The 19,899-nt window shown below is 36.5% G+C and overlaps 1 protein-coding gene and 1 pseudogene across 1 annotated transcript in view; one reads left to right on the forward strand and one right to left on the reverse strand.

The window, feature by feature from the left end:
* Cstf3 (cleavage stimulation factor subunit 3) overlaps window positions 1-19,899 on the forward strand; it is an 86,518-nt gene that overhangs the window by 17,694 nt on the left and 48,925 nt on the right. The window contains exons 2-3 of the mRNA XM_075961593.1: window positions 1,172-1,273; window positions 1,392-1,487. Of these exons, the coding sequence (XP_075817708.1) occupies window positions 1,172-1,273; window positions 1,392-1,487 (198 nt within the window). The remainder of the gene's footprint in view (window positions 1-1,171; window positions 1,274-1,391; window positions 1,488-19,899) is intronic.
* LOC142844896 (nuclear autoantigenic sperm protein pseudogene) lies at window positions 10,048-10,818 on the reverse strand (annotated as a pseudogene).

A 19,899-nucleotide genomic window follows, 5' to 3' on the forward strand; every position in this document is an offset into this window, starting at 1 on the left:
AATTTATAGATGTATGTAGCCATGCCTGGTTTAGTATGTTTAAGTTCTCTATTCATTGCATTTATCTTCATGTGGAACCCCCCCCCCTTCTTTCATCTTTATGTAGAAGCCTCCCCTCCCTTTTGTCTTTTAGAGACAGGGTTTCTCTAAGTAACAGTTCTGGCTGTTCCAGAACTCACTCTGTAGACCAGGCTGGCCTTGAATTCACAGAGATCCACCTGCCTCTGCCTCCCAAGTGCTGGGATTAAAGGCATGAGTCACCACCACCCGACATAACAAGTAAATCTTTAAAACTTTATACTCTCCAAATACTCCAATGCCTGGGGTTGGTTGGTCAGTGTGTGTGTGTGTATGTGTGTGTATGTATGTGTGTGTGTCTTCATATATAGATAGATAGATAAAATTTCTTTTTCTTTTTGAGACAGGGTTTCTCTGTAGCTTTGGAGCCTGTCCTGCAACTCCGTCTGTAGCTGACAGAGATCTGCCTGTCTTTGCTTCCAGGGTGTTGAAATTAAAGGCATGCACTACCACCACTCAGGCTTTTTTTTTTTTAATTGAGACAAGGTGTCATGTAGAATAGATGGCATAGAGTTCATATGTAAGTGAGGATAGCCTACTGTGTCTCATTTTCCTGTTTTTACCTTTTGAGTACTAGAATTACTAATAATGAAACACCACTGTGTGTGTGTTGTCTGAGACTTCATGTATGCTAGACAGACACTAACAATAAAGTTACATCCTACTCTTTGCATGTAGAGTTTTCATTATGCTGTATATACAAACTACATACTGTGTCTGAAGTGTCTTACATAAAAATAAAGTCCATTTTTATTGGACAAAAGTGATCACTCACCCTTTTTATGAAGTCCTTGCTATCCTTGAACTTGCTACATAGACCAGGCTAGTCTACCTCCCATGTCTGCCTTTCCAGTGCTGGGATTAAAGACATGCACCACCATGTCCAGCTATAACTTCTGATAAAGTATGTACTTCCCCTAATCCAGATACTGCTTCTTCTTAAAATTATGTTTTAATACTTTGTATAGACATTGAATCTGTGTATTGACATTGGATCTAGGGATAGATGTGTTGTTCTTGAATTAATTGGGCATGATATTTTTAAAACAATAACTTCAGTTTGTTGTTTTTGTTTTTTTTTTTCCTTATTCAGGCAGCTGAGTATGTCCCAGAGAAGGTGAAGAAAGCGGAAAAGAAATTAGAAGAGAATCCATATGACCTTGATGCTTGGAGCATTCTCATTCGAGAGGCACAGGTTTAGTGATATAGGATTACATTTCCTTCTCTATGGGTCCAATCACACTACTTGATTCTGCAGTAATATTTTAATAGTCCTAACATTGTAAATGCTGTTTATTGGTTTTCAATTTTAGAATCAACCTATAGACAAAGCACGGAAGACTTACGAGCGCCTTGTTGCCCAGTTCCCCAGTTCTGGCAGATTCTGGAAACTGTACATTGAAGCAGAGGTTAATATTTTATTTATTTTTTCTTATATACCATCTGGTGGGAATTACAGCTTACATTATAGTGATAGAAAAGAAATTAGGAGCATAGTATAATCAAGACAAGGAGGATTTAAATGTCTCTGCCTTAATTTTGTAAAATAGATATGAAGGAGTAATTAAAATGAATTTTGAAATTTGGGTCTTTCGCAAGCTCATGATTGTTGCATTTTGGAGTTGCAACAACATTAAAACAGTTTCAATGGTGTTGGAGTGCTTTAGCCTTTTATTTACTTGTCATGTGTCAATTTATTGCCTCCTGTGTCATTTATTTAGAACTCATTTTTCTTTTATTCCTATAACAAACTAATCCGAAAATACAGAAATGTTGGCTTAGTTTACTAGAGTATTTTAAATGTCTGGTGAAATGAAACATTTTGGAGAATAATTATTTCACATTTTAATTTTATGAAGAATGCATGGTTTGTCAGTTTAAGCAATGATTTAAAGTTATTCTGCCATATGATAAAGCTTACATTATATAGGAATAAGCTAATATGACTCAAAATTTTTAATTATAATTTACCCCAGTGATATTTTGATTTTTCTTTCTGTTTGTCTTAACTTGCAGTCAGGCATGTTTAAGGTCCCATTCTTTATGATTTAAAAAAAAACAACAAAAAAACCCTTAAGACTGGAATTAACAGTCAGATCTGTAATAAAATGTTAATGTGCCAATATCAACTGGCACTAAGTAAACACAATATAAATTAATAAATGTGTTGTGAGAGATGGAAATAGAATATCCACATTAAGCTGAAAACGATAACCATTTTTTTATTTATACTACTTATGCAGTACTTCTAATATTTTATAATATAAATTCTCAACGTAAGTACTCTGCGGTCTCAGCTATTGCTGAAATTTGGTGATCTGTGAACCTCTTTTGGACCTCTGCAAGGACTTAACCATCAGTGGTATTAATAGACTGTAGTATCACCTGTGATGCATCCTCAGCATAGTCCCAACCAGCAACATATTTAAACAGAGGCTGCAGTGTGCTTGATTGAATCTGTGCTATAGTTTAGGTTGTATTATTTTGTAGGGAAGGAAAATTACAGGACAATAATAACAGGAACATTGTGTGTTTGTGAGTGTGTGTGTGTGTTTGATTTGCATGTTTGTGTTTGTATGTGTGAATGAGATTATAAGTTATGTGGAGTCTGGTAATTTGACCCATAACCATATCTTTAAAGTTTCATCACCTCTCCTGAAATCATTCCGTTCCTCTGTATTTTTTAAGTCATCAAGGTAGATGGGCTTGAAACTCAAAACAGGTCTGTCTCATGTAGCTAAAGACAATACTGTTTCCTATAACTTGATAACAAATAACCAGGATCACCTGCACCCCTTTTACTCTCTAGTCTGACTGTACAAACACCTCACTAGAAACAAATAAGATTGAAATATAATTATTTTTGGAAAACAAAATAGTACCTTCTGAGTTAAATTCTTTTTCTAAAATTCAGATACTGACTTTTAACTGAAATTGGCAACAAGGTTCTAATTCTGTAATTATAAACATAAACAAGGGTTTTTGTTTTATTTCTTCCACATTTCCCTCCCTAAGTATAAGATACAAACTGTATTCTAAAAAAAGAATTGCATATAAGAGTAGGTGTTATTCCAAGGGGTTGAAAGTTGTTTAAATAACAGATTTGTTTCATGTAGCAGTTCAGAGCTGCTAGGAGTTGTTTGGTTTGTTTAGTGGTAATGTTTGCAGCTACTTTATACACACACTCACATTCGCACACACAAATATATATGTATGTATAAAGCACAAACAGAAACATGTATATGTATCAACTGTTGACAAAAAATGATACCAAATATATGTGTGTTTAATTTTTTTATATTTCTGGTTTAGGAATTACAATGTTAAATTAAATGCTGGTTTCAGAAATACACACCTAAACTGTCTCTCTTTCCTGGTTTATTCCTAATTTTTATTTTCACACTTATCTTTTGACTCATAAGAAGCTAAAATTTCCTTTGATCATGTCACTCAGTGTGTCATGAAGACAACCTATTTACAATACTATAATACTATACTAATTGTTTGGTAACATCCTGTGTGCACACTCAAGAAAATAAAGCTTTGTTAACACATTGTTGTAAATCAGTACTTCATGGTGGGGCATTTATGATGATACTACATTTAATTCAGCTAAACTATTGTGTAGCTAAATACATTAGGTTTTTTTTTTTTTTACTAGAAGAAACATCTTCAGTAAAGGGGAGAAATACCTCCCCAGGGAAATATATTATAAATTTTACTTAATGCTGTTTCACTACAGAAGGAACAAAAGAATAGGTTTTTTTAAATTATTTTTAATTGGAAATATGAGTTAAAAATTAGAATAAAGCAGTTAAATTTAGAAAAAAAGCTAGCTTTTCTTCAATCATTGGCAGCGTTGTGTAAATTTTCCTGTGTAAAATACATGCTTTAAAATGGGACCCTAAATTTGTTAGTTAGGTGTTCTTTTTCCTGTTTTGTTTTTCTTTTTGCTACAGTTTAAAAATATTGGAGATAACATTCTCCTAATGATGAACATTTAGAATCAAATTGTATATTTTTATAAACTTTGAAAATTCGGCCAACATACTTACCATTATATATACTATTAAAGATCGTTTTTGTCTCAGGACCTTAAAATGCATTGCTTTTCTTGTATTCAGTAACTTATGCAGAAGAGTTAATAAGAAAGCAGGCAATAACATGATAGAGTGTTGTTATCAGAATAATGTCTAAATCTGACTGTCTAGTTTTTATGCAAAAGAAATATTTTAGTGTATCTACAGCTTCATTGAATTCATATAATGTCTTAAGTGAATTCTAAGGGTTTTTTTTAGCTTAACAAATAGAACTTTTTCTTAATATTATGGTATTCTAGTCATAGTCAACCTCAGCTCTCTCTACAGAGCTTTTTCACAGGGATTTAATGGGTCACTAAGTTACCACAGAATTGAACATTACACAATTCTGCTATATTCCCCTAAGTTTCTCTTTCTTTTTGTGGTTTCTGTAGCTTTTTATATAATTAAGTGAACACTGACAACATGTAAGGTACAATATTTTATTGTTCCCAAGTAATTTGTCTTGAATTGAGCCACATTCATGAGACTTTACGAACGGAAGGATGTTCTCATGGGTAGCTGAAGGAGGAAGAAGTTATGCTGCTGGTAACAGCAATGGTGCATCTTGCCGCCTGTGAAAGCTGCGATTTAATAAAGCTTGTAGAGGGTTGATGGCTTTTCATTTAACAATTTAAACATGAATTCTTTGCTCTATACTGTTTTTTCTTTCCTTATACATAGTAGGTTGTAAAATACAATTTTTACTTTTCTCAAAATAACCTTTCTTGGAATATGAAAGTGAACTCAAGATGGAACATGAGTGACTTAAATTGAAATAAACTTCTCCATTCTTGATTCTGTTTTAATGCCTCCACAAAGCAGTTTAAATTACTGTATTAACAGTGTTTTGTACATACTAAGCAATGTATTTAAAATGCAGATAAAATATGTAGAACATGGAAATTTTTACATTTCAGCTTTATAGCCCTTTATTGAAAAATCTGTACTCTTCTTAGATCTACTTTTCCTGTTTGTAATAAATGTTGGTCCATGTCTGTGTGATTATTCAGATTTTACTCTAAAACTCTTCTTCTTAATCTACTGTTTCTTAAATGCATAAATATAAAAAATACTAAGAATTACTTACAACCACAATTGATTTGAATAATTATAGTACTGTTTTATAAACGAAAGTAGTATTTTCATACTTATTGTTACAAATAGTAAATTATTTTTAAGTTTCCTTCCCCACCCATTTATGTAGCACTGATAGTTAAGCATTGTCATTGTTAGTAGTAGTTTATAGGTTTTTTTCTCTTGTGATTCAAGCCTTTCATATTGAACTATTTGCAAAAGACATAGCTGTTTCTTTTGTTTGTTTTGTTTTGTTTTTCTAGACAGGGTTTCTCTGTAGCTTTGGAGCCTGTCCTGGATTAGCTCTTGTAAACCAGGCTAGCCTCGAAGTCACAGAGATTCATCCGCCTCTGCCTCCCGAGTGCTGGGATTAAAGCTGTGCACCACCACCACCTGGCAACATAGTTACTTCTAAAGTTCCTTTAAATAAAACCTATGGTTTATATCTTCTAGAAAATTTATTCTTCTAACATTTGGCCATTTGTTTTTGTTGGGTTTTTTGTTTGTTTGTTTTGGTTTCTATTTTTTGTAAAATACTCTACTAATGAACTAAAATTCTTTAAATTTTTCAACTTTAATTTCATATTGTTTATTTGTGTGTATACATGCTTACACTGTGCCATCACTTGTCAATAGAGGTCATTGGATAGTTCCTCCCTTTGTACAATATGGGGACCAGCAATCAGGCTCAGATTGTCACACTTGGTGGCAACGTAACCAAGTTTACCCCCTGTGCCATCTCAGTAGTCCTGGATTTCTCAACTTGTAAATCAGAATTATAGTGCTGGGTGGTGACTCATACCTGTGATCACAGCCCTGGAGAGGTTGGAGCCTGGTGGGTTGTAGCAGACTGGGCTATAGTGAAAGAGGCTTATGTCAAAAATTCAAAAGGAGTCTGAAATGTAGGAAAGGACTAAATAGATTTATGATGTCTGTACATTCTAAAATTAATTGTGAACTAGAATCAGATCGTGCATTTTGAAGTTTTCCTGAGAATAGTGTTTTAGGCTGAATTTCCTTTGTGGAATAGTATAGTACTTTTTTCAACTTGTTAGTATAGACATTAAGGTCATAGAGGCTAGGGTTTTTGAGATGTCTCAGTAATTAAAATTAATACGAAATACTTCTCTGATAGAGGAGCTTGGTTTCCAGCACTCACATGAAGAGAAGAGGCTTACAACTGCCTGTATACCAGCCCCAAGGGATCCAAAGATCTCTTTTGGACTCTAGTTGCAATTGCAGTCATGCACAAATCCCCAATCAGACATGCATAATGAAAATAAATCAATCTTAAATAATTCAAGAAATTTAGATGTGTTATGAATGTTTTGCTTGTTTGTATATATGTGCATCACATGCATGCCTGGTGTTCACAAAGGTCAGAAGAGGTCATCATACTCCCTGGAGATAGAGTTACAGATATTTGTAAGCCACCCTGTGAACCAGAGTGTATGGTTTTATTCATTTTTTTAATCATAAGAAGGTAATTTTGGTATATGAGTTTCATCCCAAGAGGTGAAGATACACCCCAATATATGGTATTCGTGAGTAAACAGAATGCTCAAATGCTTCACAATAATATATATTCAACTTCCATATTTGGGGATAGAAATAATTTTATCACAGAAAAGACTTTTCATGGTCCCTGACTTTGAACGTGTGGCACTTGACTTTATTTTTTAAAAAAAAAAAAATCTTAGAGAATTCCCCTTCTCTCCTCCCCTCCCCCCCTTGAAGACATGATGTCTCTTCTTTCCAAATTTTAATTATCCTATCTCAGACTCTTGGGTGCTAGGATTAGGTGCCACCTTGTTTTGAATGTGTTGATTTTGCTTTTGAGACAGGGTGTCTATAGCTTTGGAACCTGTCCTAGTACTCACTATGTAGACCAGGCTGGCCTCAAACTCAGAGATCCACCGTCTCTGCCTCCCAAGTTCTGGGAATAAAGGTGTGCACCACAACTGTCTGGCTCAAACGTATCCTTTTAAAGCTTGAGCTTGCTGGACCATGGTCATCCTAGCCTTTAATCCCAGGATTTGGGAGGCAGAAGCAGGTGAATCTTTGTGAGCTCCAAGCCAGCCTGTTCTACAGAGTGAGTTCCAGGACAGCCAAGGCTACACAGAGAAACCCTGTCTCAGAAAACCAGAACCAAAAAAAAAGAAGAAGAAAAAAGAAACATAAAAAATTGAATTTTGGGCTGGTGGGATATAGGCACTCAAACAAACTTGCCAACTTGAGTTCAATCCTGGGTCCTTAAAAAGGAGAAAACCAACTCCAAGCTTCCCAATGACCTCCACACCCACAAAAGTAAATATTAGTTTTTATAAACTACACTTCAGTTTTCGGTGAGTGGGTTTGATTTGGTTTTGTTGGTTTGATTACTTTTTTGTTTGGCACAGGGTGTGATTTAATTCTTCATGCTTAGCTGTTTATAAAGAATGACCCTAAATTCCTTCTCATTCCCCTAACTCTACTTCCCAACAGCTGGAATTATAGGCATGTTGTACCACATGAGGTGGATTAGTTTGCTATATGTGGGAATATAACAGCATGCAGAGATCAGAAAACTTGGGATTGGTTCTGTTCCTCACTGAGGGTTTCGGGGATTAAACTTGGGTTGTCATGCTTGTGTGGCAAGCACTTTTTTTTTGCTCTAATGTCTTGCCCTGTTCTGTTGAGACAGCATCACTGTGTAACCCAGGCTCATCTCATATGCACAGCAATCCTACCTCAACCTCCCAAGAGCTGACATAGATTCCTCTATTTCCAGATAAGCTGCTTTCTTAAAATCAGTGTGAGCAACAGTGTATTAACTTATTACTGAACTATTTATCTCTAGAAAATTTCTAGCAGGAAAGAAGTATTTGGTTAGTATAGTAAGTTGAAGTCTATGCATGCTCCCCCATCTGAACAAAGATAGTGAATATTTGCCTTGACTACACCTTGAAAAACTTACCTGCTTTTCTTAGGCCCAGGGAAGCTTAATGTGGGTAAGATGCTATTTTGTGTGCCTGTTGATTTCTAAAGAAAAATTTTCTGTTTGGTGGTGTTAATCAATAGTTCTTAAAATATCTGCCAAATGCAAAGGTTGAAATGTACTTCTGAAATAATGTGATACTGAAAGTTAACAAAATCCTAAAGATAATATTTTTTATCTCAAATTTAGGTATTCCTAAAATATGTTCAGTTGTAGACATTGTAGTTAGAAAATTACCTTTTTTAAGTAATGTATGACATTGTTTTCCTTTATCTTAAAATTAACACATGGGAGATGGCCCTTTTTATGATGGTAATTTCTGCGGCCTTATGGATTTGAAGAAACAGTGCTGACCATTCGTTGATAATGGTTTTTAATTTTCTTCCACTCAACACATTAAATGCTTGAGCATTCACATTTAAAGCAAAGGATATTGTTTCAGTTATCAACTATAAAGTGAAAAGATAAATTTCTTTTCAAGTTGCTGCCCTTTGGAGCAAAAGCTTACACATGAGCCTGAGTTAGTGTGCCCCAGTACTGTGATTTGATGTTCTAACAATGAATACATGGTAAAGTGATTACCTGCCACTTTGGGAAGTTGAGGCCTTAGAGGGCAGTAGTCAAATTTTATTATTGTCTAACTGAACATTCCCTGCTCTTTAAGAAGATAATTATGTTTGTTCTTACATAGTCAAGAGGTGCTCTGAGGTGTGTTACTGGGTGTTTGGTAATATCGTAGCTGTTTATTACATCAGTCGAGTGGGAATATGTGAGTTATTTTTCACCATTACCACACTTTGTTTTTCTATAGGACTAATATAGTCTGGGCAACTTATATACTTCACAGTTAGGAGCTAGGGTAACTTTTTGGCGGGGGAATTTCTCTATGTAGGGTTTCTCTATGTAGCCCTAATTTTCCTGCAACTTTCTCTGTAGATCAGACTGGCCTTGAACTCACAGAGATCTATGCCTCTTGAGTGCTGGGATTAAAGGCGTGTGCCACCACTGCCTGGCTCCTGTGACAATTTTTTACTTAGTAAATTTATTGTTTAAAAATATTTTTGTGTGTGGTTTTGCACATAATGAATGTAGTGCCTGGCTAAAGCCAGAAGATGGTGTTGGATCCCCTAGAACTGAGTTACAGGCAGATATGGTGCAGAGTAAGGAACTCTGCAGCAGAGCAGTGAATGTTCTTTTTTTTTTTTAATTTATTTATTTATTAAAGATTTCTGTCTCTTCCCCGCCACCGCCTCCCATTTCCTTCCCCCTCCCCCAATTAAGTCTCCCCCCAGCCCGAAAAGCAATCAGGGTTCCCTGTCCTGTGGGAAGTCCTGGGAACCCCCACCTCCATCCAGGTCTAGTAAGTTGAGCATCCAACCTGCCTAGGCTCCCACAAAGCCAGTGCGTGCAGTAGGATCAGAAACCCATTGCCATTGTTCTTGAGTTCTCAGTAGTCCTCATTGTCCGCTATGTTCAGAAAGTCCGGTTTTATCCCAGGCTTTTCCAGACCCAGGCCAGCTGGCCTTGGTGAGTTCCCAATAGAACATCCCCATTGTTTCAGTGTGTTGTGGGTGCACCCCTCGCGGTCCTGAGTTCCATGCTCATGCTCTCTCTCCTTCTGCTCCTGATTTGGACCTTGAGATTTCAGTCCACCTGAACCAGTTTCCCAACATAAAGGAGCAGTGAATGTTCTTAACCAAGAACCTTTGTTCCATAACCTTTTTCTTTTTTGTTACCTACAATCTTTATTAAAGTTATACAAAAAGAGTCCCCAAAAGTGAAAAAATACATTATGTACAAAACCACTTTCCTTTGGGAGAAAGGTTCCGTTCCCTCTTAACATGCAGTGCCTTCAACTGTAGCTGCAGACTCCACTGTCCCCTCTGCTGTTGCTGGGCTTTTAGCCTGATTCTCGGCCTCCATGTTTCTGAAACTTCGTGTCCACTGGGGACAGCATCCCCACTGCCTCTATTCAGCTCTGGCTCCTGCTTGGCTTTCTTTGCATTATCGTTCTGGGGGCTTTCTTCTGGTTTCCTCTTTCCGACAAGATGGGAAATGCCAGTTATACAATCTGACGAGGAAGCACCCCATGTGTTGGTTTTCTATTGGCAATCACGGAGACTGAGGTGCCTGTTCCACTAGCAGTGATACCTGAAGAGCTCTCTACCAGGGTAGCTTTCAAGGCCAGTTCAGCTACATTCCCACTATGCTAAGACTCCTTTGCATCTTCTATCTTTTCTCTAATTTCAGGTAGCAGTTCTTTTAGCTCCTCAATTTCTTTCTCATATTCAGTAAATGATCCTTCAGCCTCCTTCATCTGCTCATTTAGTACAGCCATTCTCAATAACTTTAGTAGATTTGCCACTGCCTCATCATACTGAGAGTTGTAACCATAGGCCAAATCCAACTGTAGTGAGTCTCTGCAAGGAGATGGTCATGGGCTTCCAAATATTCTTGGAGGCTTAAGCAAGCCTGGAACTCTTCCACAGCTTGAATATAATTCTCAGATTGAACACTAACTTCTCCAAGTTTAAGATGGGTTTGTGCAGCATAAAGCTGCGCTTTTGTTTCTTGCCTTTTAAAAATGATCTTTGCTAAATCCAGCATATCTCATTCAGGCAAACTCTAGGTTTTCCATAACCTTTTTTAAAAACCTTGGCTGGAAATTGTGCTGTTTACCAGAATCCCAGCACTTAGGATAAAGAGACAGGAAAATGAGTTGAAGGCCAAACACTGCCCTTATCTATGGTACCCCTCCACCCCATTCCCCAAATAGTCATGGAGAAGGCTCATCCAGGCTAAGGTACTTGCCACCTGAAGATCTGAGTTCAGTATCCAGGGCCCTGTGGAATAAGAAAACTGATGGCCCCAGTTGTCCTCTGATTTCCACAAACATGCCATGGTACGTGAATTAAAACCCATCAATTTCAAAAGGCCAGCATAACATCAGTATCAAATTCTGAAGAATCTGTCAAGCTTTAAGGAAGTGTCATGTTTTATTTGAGAATCACTTAAGCTGGAGAAAATTAGTGACAGCATTTTTTCAGTAAGTAACCTATACAGTACCGAATCTTAATATTTTAAATTTCTTAGATAATATTCCTGTAACTACTTTGTCTACCAGTAGCATTGGTCATCAGTTTTGGTTTTGGATTGCAATTAAGAAAATTTTGAGATGTTAGCAGTTTTTATTTGTTTCGTTTGGGTTTTTGTTGTTGTTGTTTGGGTTTTGTGTGTGTGTGTGTGTTTTGTTTTGTTTTTTGAGATGAGTTTCTCAGTGTAACAGCCCTAGCTGTCCTGGAATTAGCTCTTGTAAACCAGGTTGGCCTCAAACTTATAGCTCCACCTGCCTCTTGTCTCCTGAGTGCTGGGTTTGAAGGCGTGCTCCACCAACGCCCAGCTCAGCAGTTAAGAACACTGGTTGCTCGATTCCCAGTGCCCACGTGACTGTTCACAATCTTAAGTGCTATTCTAGGGGATCTTCAGGCCAGCCTCCAATGGCTCCAGACATACACAGGTGATGCACAGACATTATGCCGGCAAAGCACCCATGCATATGAAATAAAAGTATTTGGATATTGTGGAACCTTGTAGGTGACAAGTGCTTAAGAACATTAGATTATAAGTACTTAAAGTTGACAGTCCAGATTATATAATGATCACAAAGCTTTTGTAGCATAAAATGATTAATGTTTGTACTTTTAAAATTAATGGGCACTATCTATTTTCTTCAGACAGCTTTTAAAATTGTGGGTCTCCTACCTCAGCTTTTAAAGTTCTAGGATTATAGTTGTGGAACTCATGGCTCAAAAATGGAAGCTGTTTTTATAGTCTTATTTTTAAACTTATTTTAAAATTAATGAATCTTTAATTGGATGAACATGCCCAACACTCCCCCAACATATTCTTTGCCTTGGTTGGCCAGTTTTTGTTTGTTGTTCTTTTGGTTTTTTTCTGAGACAGGGTTACTCTCTAGCCCTGGCTGTCCTGGAACTAAGCTCTACTGTAGACCAGACTAGCTTCAAACTCACGATCCACCTGCCTCTGCCTCCTGAGTACTGGGATTAAAGATGTGCACCACCACCTCCCAGCAATTGCTGTGGAAATGTTATGTAATGATGATAAGGAGAAAGAATCTATTCAGTATCCATGCAGTTTGTCTTTTGAATATTTTCAATCTTTGGTTACAAGTGCAAAATCTACACATTTAGAGGATCCTACAATCTGAGAGGCCAAGACAGGAGGATATTGCCTGGCCTACAGAGTGAATCCAAGGCCAGTCTGGGCAATTTTGTGAGACCATGTCTCAGAAAGGATGAAGTGAGCTGGGGGTGTAGTTTAGTGATGGTGTCCTTCTCTACCCTTGGTTTTAATTCCAAACGTGAAGCATAGTGGCCCATACCCTTAGTTCTAGAACTCATCAGGCAGAAGCAGGTGTGTCTCTGATTTTTGAGGTGAGCCAGGACTATATATAGAGACCTGTTTCAAAAATGAAAGTTCTTGTGTGTTATGTGTTACTATGGTTAGTCATTACTCTGCTTTTTGGTGTATAGATACATAATTTTTTGAGATACTTAGTTTAAGAAAAGCTGGGGGTTTAAATTTTATTTCTAATTCCTCTATGCCGATTGTCTACTCTCAGTTTTGCTAGAATTTCTTTTATTAGCTGTGTTCATGTAAGCCAGAATTTTGGAGTACACTTAAAGAGTAAATTGTTCAACCACATAATACTTAAGGACATAGGCCATTGTGCCAGTTAACAGATTTCAGAGTACAGTAATTTATATGCAACCTCAAATCATGCTTTATATTAGAAGATTTTATTGTTGTACAGCATTCTGGCCTCAGCCTCCCAAATGCTAGGATTACAAATATGAATCATTATATCCGACTTGCTTTATATAATGTCTTATCTCAGGAATTCTTTGTAGTGTTTTGCTTACTCTCAACCCCACCTCTGACATCTTTATTATAAATATTTGATTTTGGGGAATAGATAAACACTCTTGGGCTCCATGTACTTTTTTCAAATGAAGATTATTATTATTTTTCTCAGAGTAAGCATACTTCTCTCATAGTCTCCCTTTTTGTTTATTTTTTTGAGATAGGTTTCTCTGTATATTCCTAGCTGTCCTGGAACACTTTGTGTAGACTAGACTGGCCTCACATATAGAGATTTGCCTGCCTCTACCTCCCAAATGCTAGGATTAAAGACTTAATATACTTATTTCTAACACAAGAAAGTATTCTATAACCCGCCCCCCCAAGTGATAATAGTGGCTACTTCTGGGATTATATTGTTTCCATGTTTTCTTTAGACATTTACTTCTTCAAGATTCTAGAAGGCCATTATGATACAATAAATTTATACGTTGTTTACCCATAAAACAACTTTCAGTTCTGTTTTCCAAATTTGAACTGTATCATTTTCTTTTATTAAATTTAGTGATGTTCATTCCAAAACTTTTATGGATAGAAAATGAGCTGGGCAATGGTGGCGTATGCCTTTAATCCCGGTTGATCTACAAAACAAATTCCAGGACAGCCAGAGCTGTTACACAGAGAGGCCCTGTCTTGAAGAAAGAAAATAGGCAGAGAAAACTACGTAGTAATTTTGTAACTTTTCAGAAAATTGTGTGGCTGGGCAGGGCCTGTGCCACCGCACATAACCTTTAATCCCAGCACTGGAAGGCAGAAGGTCTGTTGAGTATAGTCCTGTTCTATATAGTGATTTCTAGGATGTCCAGAACTAGGTAGTAAGACAGCACTGAGTTGTGTTTTACAAACACTCGGTTTTTTGACTTGCTTGTTTACGTGAAAGCCTAGTCCTTAAAAGAACCCTAATAAGGTGGGGTTTTTAGTAGAATGAAACCGGTGCTTCAAGTGCTTTCTCATTGTTGGTGTTAGTTGTAGTCAGATAAAATTATCTGTAGTCTTTAAAATAATTTCCAATAGTATGGTTTACTGTTGGAGCCAAAGATTGTTAGGACATCTGTGTTTTTCAAGCCTTTCATCTTCTGTATATTTTCAAAGGTTTTACATAGCTGTAGGTATATAGTGAATGATAGAGCATTTAAAATTTTTACTTTCATTATTTGTCAAGAAAGGATGAAAATTGTAAGTTACAAAGCATATTAACTTCATTATCTACTGAATAAAAACATGCTAGGTATTGTTAGCTGCTATGCACATCTTTGGTGTTAAAGACATAGAAGATATGGAGAGGTCTAGTCAAGGAAATCTTCCTAAAGGAAGTTTTATACACTGAAGACTGTTGTATGTGTAGGAAATAATATTTTATGGCTTTATAGCATTAGAAGATTTTGAGAAAGGTTGTCTTAACATTATTGATGGGGAAGATGATAATAAGAATTGTACAGGCATTGTAATGTTTTATTTATTTATTTATTTATTTTGGGATAGGGTCTCACTATATATCTGACTAGCTTGAATTGAAACCAAACTAATCTTGAGCTTGAATTATCCTTCTGCCTCTGCCTTAAAGGTATGTGCCACCATGTCTGTGTTACATAGTTTTTAGAAAGAGAACTATGTTATTATTTAAGGTAGTAGAGTGAGGAAGGGAATTTGATCTCTGAATTCATGAGTGTCAATTATTTTTGTGACATTGACTCTCTTTGTAGCCTTGGCTATCCTACAAAGACCTGCTTGCCTCTTAAAGGTGTTCACCACCATACTGGCATGAGTACTGGCACTTAATCACATTTATTTACTTTCTAGAATATCAAAAACATACCCAGGATTATATTCCAAGTATGTAGAAATTGTAAAGGTAGGAAGGGTTTTGATTTTGAGCTTGCCTTAGGTAAAACCCTGCCTTAGGAAGATGGAGTGGAGATCTTTGCTGGATAATTAGCATGCCTCCAAATCCTGAATTTTATTTCTTAAATTGTGTATATGGGTGTTTTGCCTACATAGATATATGTGTACTACATATCTGCCTGGTACTCATGGAAGTCAAAAGAAGGCATCAGATTACTGGAACTGAAATTTCAGATAAGATTTTATATATATAGGTTCTGAGAGCCAAACTCTGGTCCTCTGCAAGAAGAGCAAGTGTTTGTTCTTAACTTGTGAGCACCTTTCTGGCTCCAGTCATAAATTGTAATTTTTAAAAATTAGAATATAACAGTTTATAACAAAGTTTCACTTTTACTATTATAACACTTTATATGGCTGGTATTTTTACAGATATGATAATCTACATATTGGTATGATTACATATATATATATATATATGATAACCTACATATAAAAACATCTGTCTAATACTTAAGCATTAAAGAAACTTTAAAAAGGTGCTTTGTGCACACTCATAAGCAAATGAATGCCAGAGCATACTGGGCCTCCAAAAGCTATTCTTTTTTTTTATTGGTATTTACTGAGCTCTACATTTTTCTCTGCTCTCCTCCCTACCTCTCCTCTCCCCCTTTCAACCCTCCCCCAAGGTCCCCATGCTCCCAATTTACTCAGGAGATCTTGTCTTTCTACTTTCTACTTCCCATGTAGAATAGATCTATATAAGTCTCTCCTAGTGTACGCATTGTTGTCTAAGTTCTCTGGGATTGTGGTTTGTAGGCTAGTTTGCTTTATGTTTAAAAACCACCTATGAGTGAGTACATGTGATAATTGTCATTCTGTGTCTGGGTTACCTCACTCAAAATAATGTTTTCTAAGCCGGGCGGTGGTGGCGCACGCCTTTAATCCCAGCACTTGGGAGGCAGAGGCAGGCGGATCTCTGTGAGTTTGAGACCAGCCTGGTCTACAGCTAGTTCCAGGACAGGCTCCAAAGCCACAGAGAAACCCTGTCTTGAAAAACCAATAATAATAATAATAATAATAATAATGTTTTCTAGCTCCATTTTCCTGCAAAATTCAAGGTGTCGTTATTTTTTTCTGTTGTGTAGTATTCCATTGTGTAAATGTACCACATTTTCCTTATCCATTCTCCAGTCGAGGGGCATTTCTTTTTAGCTATTCTTTTTAGTTGTCTAATATCCCTAACATTTAATTTGAGCAAAAGATTTTAGAATTATTTGTCTCACCCTTATTCAGTCTCATCCCCTTACCTCTTCTCTTCCTCTTATTATACTCGCTTGCAATGCTGTCCTGGAGCGGGATAACCTTAGTTCCTCGAGTTTTGGTTTTTTTTTTTATTTAATTTTTGGGGGAGGCATTTACCTGACTATCTCGATATAACATTTCTAAAAAGTGTACATGGGGGTACATTTTGTATGATTATACATTTATACTAACCTAAAATTCCAAAAACTGATTTTAAGGAGATGATACTCCTTACTGGGTACAATAAAATTTATCTACATTGAAGTTAAAAGTCTGAGGTATTTGCATATGTACTTATTATAAAAACTTGAGTTCCTGTGTTGTCAAGTTCCATGGGTTGATTTGCTGAATTACAGGATAGCCATTTTAACTTTTCCCATTCCTTTGACTGGTATGATTAAAACTGCTTATTTCAATTATGCCAATATGTGACTCATGAGTGAAAAAATTGTTGGGGTCATTTATATTTTCAAAAAATATGGAAAACATGGTCCTAAACCAGGCATGGTAGCACACACCTCTAATCTCAGCACCCAGGAGGCAGATGCAGGCAGATTTCTGTGAGTTTGAGACCAACCTGATCAACATAACTGTCTAGGATAGCCAGAACTACATAGAGAGACCCTGTCTCAAAAAACAAAAATAAAATGGATCTGCAGGACTAAGCAGATCACAATGCTTGTCACTTAGTATGATAATTTGATTTAAGACCTAGGAACCTACAAGGTAGAAAGAGAGCCAATATTCATTGTTATTCTCTGACCTCATACCATGGTTCAAGTCCCCAGACTCATATATATTCTTGTTTTAACTTAAATTTAGCATTTAGATTTCAAAAAAACAAAGAGTAGCTTTTTAGTCACTTTGTTTCTAAGTAAAAGCTTTTGATCTAAACCTCTCAGTTATACTAAACATTAAAGATACCAAAATAATGGTTTTATGAAAGTATTTTAGAGGAAAAATATACTTGGTTGAGTTTTGTTCAACCTTAGTATTTTACCTTTGAAATTTTACTGTTGCATGCAGTGGTGTTTGCTTTACAAGTCAGTTTGCTGTAATTTGAGGGTAATTGATGTTAACAATGTGTACCACAGAAGAGTATTGGGTAAGAGTTAAGATTACTCATCTTTAAAGTGTTGAAGACTTGTCAGTACAACAAAGAATTCCAAAGACCACAGCCTTGCTGGGAGGAAAATGGAAAAGAAGCTCAAAGATAGGAATGATTAAACTTTGTCTTGAGAAAACTTGCCAGACTGGGAGAATCTCAGCTGCAATTGGAAATCTTCTACACTCTAGTGAAGCTCAAGACCTGTGTGTGTTGGAAGTTCGATGGGATGTCTCTTCTCTTAGAGGTCTGTGCTAAAAGGCTACACTTAGAATGACAACGATGAACCAGGATTGAGTTTATGCCACTTTACAAACTGGATAGGATGAGAGTTTCTTTGGTCCGAAGAATGGAATAGGGGAAATCCTGCAATGTAACAATGAGACCATTTTAAAAACCATGTAACAGTGTTACATAGGTTAAGTATGGAGAAAAATATTTCAACCATCTGCTTAAGGGGATTCAGCCTAAATTATGACACTGATGTTTGGTGATCATTTATTCAAACTTCTGGAGGAGTACACCTTCATACAAGGCCTCAAAGATTAACCTTACAAATGTTGAGACTTGAAACATTTTGGTTGTTTAAAGCTAAGCATGGAAAGAAACTACTTGTAGCTACAGACCTCCAAAAATTTCAGAAGCTAAATTGAGTTAGGTTCGGATCATACACCGGCAAAAGGATAAAGGAGAATCAAAGGAATCCAGTTTGGAGCTCTAATAGACTCAAAACATTTCTTGACAATCTAGAAGTAGAAGAAAGGCTCAAAGGCAAAGCAGAATTGGAAGAATTTTCTAAGATTCTAGACTCAGATTCATGATAGTTCTTGAATCCCAGGAAGGATTGAGGGTAGAAGAGAGCTACCCACAGATGTATGAGAACAAAGGTTAACAGCAACATGAAGCCACCAAGAGTGAATGAATACAGGGTATCCTTGACCCTCAAACTGATGGCAGTTAGCTTGACACCTCACAGCAACAGAGGAAGCAATAACACCGTGGAACTGCCTCTTCAATTTGCTGAAAGAAGACAGCTGGTCAGTTAACAGTATTCAGGAACTGAATTATGAGATGGAGTAGATTTCTTTTCAAGGTTAATAAAATAACCAGTTAAAATGTATTTTTGGACATCCCCAATAGTATTTTAGTATTTAACAAACTAAAAGCAATGTGTGTTTTGCATACGTATATATGAGACCATTTAGTAACTCATTGGGTTATCACATTTGTGGGTTGCTTTGTGCTGGGGATTGAATTCTGAGCCTTGTACGTGCCAGGTGTGTACACTATCACTTAAATATTAATATTCTCAGCTAGTACACTTTAAATTCCATTTTTCTTTTCAAAACACAATTTACTAATTTCAGGTTTTTGATGTCTTTTACTCTGTCACCCAGGCTGGCTTCATATTCACTGTGTAGTTAAGGATGACCTTGATCTTCTGCTTATATCTCACACGTGCTTGGATTGGATTAACAAACTTGTAACAGCATAACCATTTTATATGATGCTGGAATTGAACCCAGGCCTTTGGGCATGTTAGACATGGATTTTACTAACTTAGCTATTTTTACAAGACAGTTTTTCTGTGTAGCCCTGGCTGTCTTGGAACTCACTCTGTAGAGGAGACTACCCTTGATTGGCCTGTATCTGCCTCCTGAGTGCTGGGATCAAGGGTGTGAACCACCACTACCTGGTTCCTGCTTGATTTTTATAAAGCATTTTTTTTTGTTCTTAAGTTATTTATGTATGTGTGTGTGTATATATATATATTATATATTTGATATATATATCAATAGGTGTATGTGCTTATAAGTCAGGTACCTATGAAGTACAGAAAAGGCTATCAGATCAGGGTTAGAGACTGTGGGTGCTAGAAACCCAAACTTTGACCCTTACAAAAGCAATTTCTACTCATCTCTCCAACCCCATGGCTTTAATTTTTTATTTATGTTTATGTATGTATGTGCCACATGTGTATGGGTGGCTGTGGAGACCAGAGATTGTCTGACCTAGGGCCATATGTGTGTGCTGGGAACGGAACTCTGATCTTCTGCAAGAAAGTATTAATAACTGAACCATTTCCCCAGCCCAACCTTGGACTTTTATTTTTAATGGAAGATTATAAATATTTTGTAAATCTGATTTATTTATTTAAGTATATGTGTATGTGCATACAGTGTATCAGTGCTGTATCTGGAGGTCAAAAGCAAGCAGCTTGGAAAAGACAATTGTCTTCTACCATGTGGATTACAGGAATTGAACTCAGTTCTTCAGGCTTTGGCAGCAAACACCCATACCCATCCAGTCATCTTATGGTCTCTGTAAATTTTACTTGATTGGTTTAATTCCCGAAAGTTTGTGATTTGTGGCAACAAGCAAGCAGTTTCTTAAAGATGTTGACTAAAATTTCATTTATTTTTAAGACAGTGTAAACCCCAAGCTGCCCGTGAATTTGTTTTTGTAATTCTACTGGCCTTGAACTCTGATTCCCCTGA

This window comes from Microtus pennsylvanicus, chromosome 2, assembly GCF_037038515.1.
Source record: "Microtus pennsylvanicus isolate mMicPen1 chromosome 2, mMicPen1.hap1, whole genome shotgun sequence".
NCBI classification, from domain to species: domain Eukaryota; kingdom Metazoa; phylum Chordata; class Mammalia; order Rodentia; family Cricetidae; genus Microtus; species Microtus pennsylvanicus.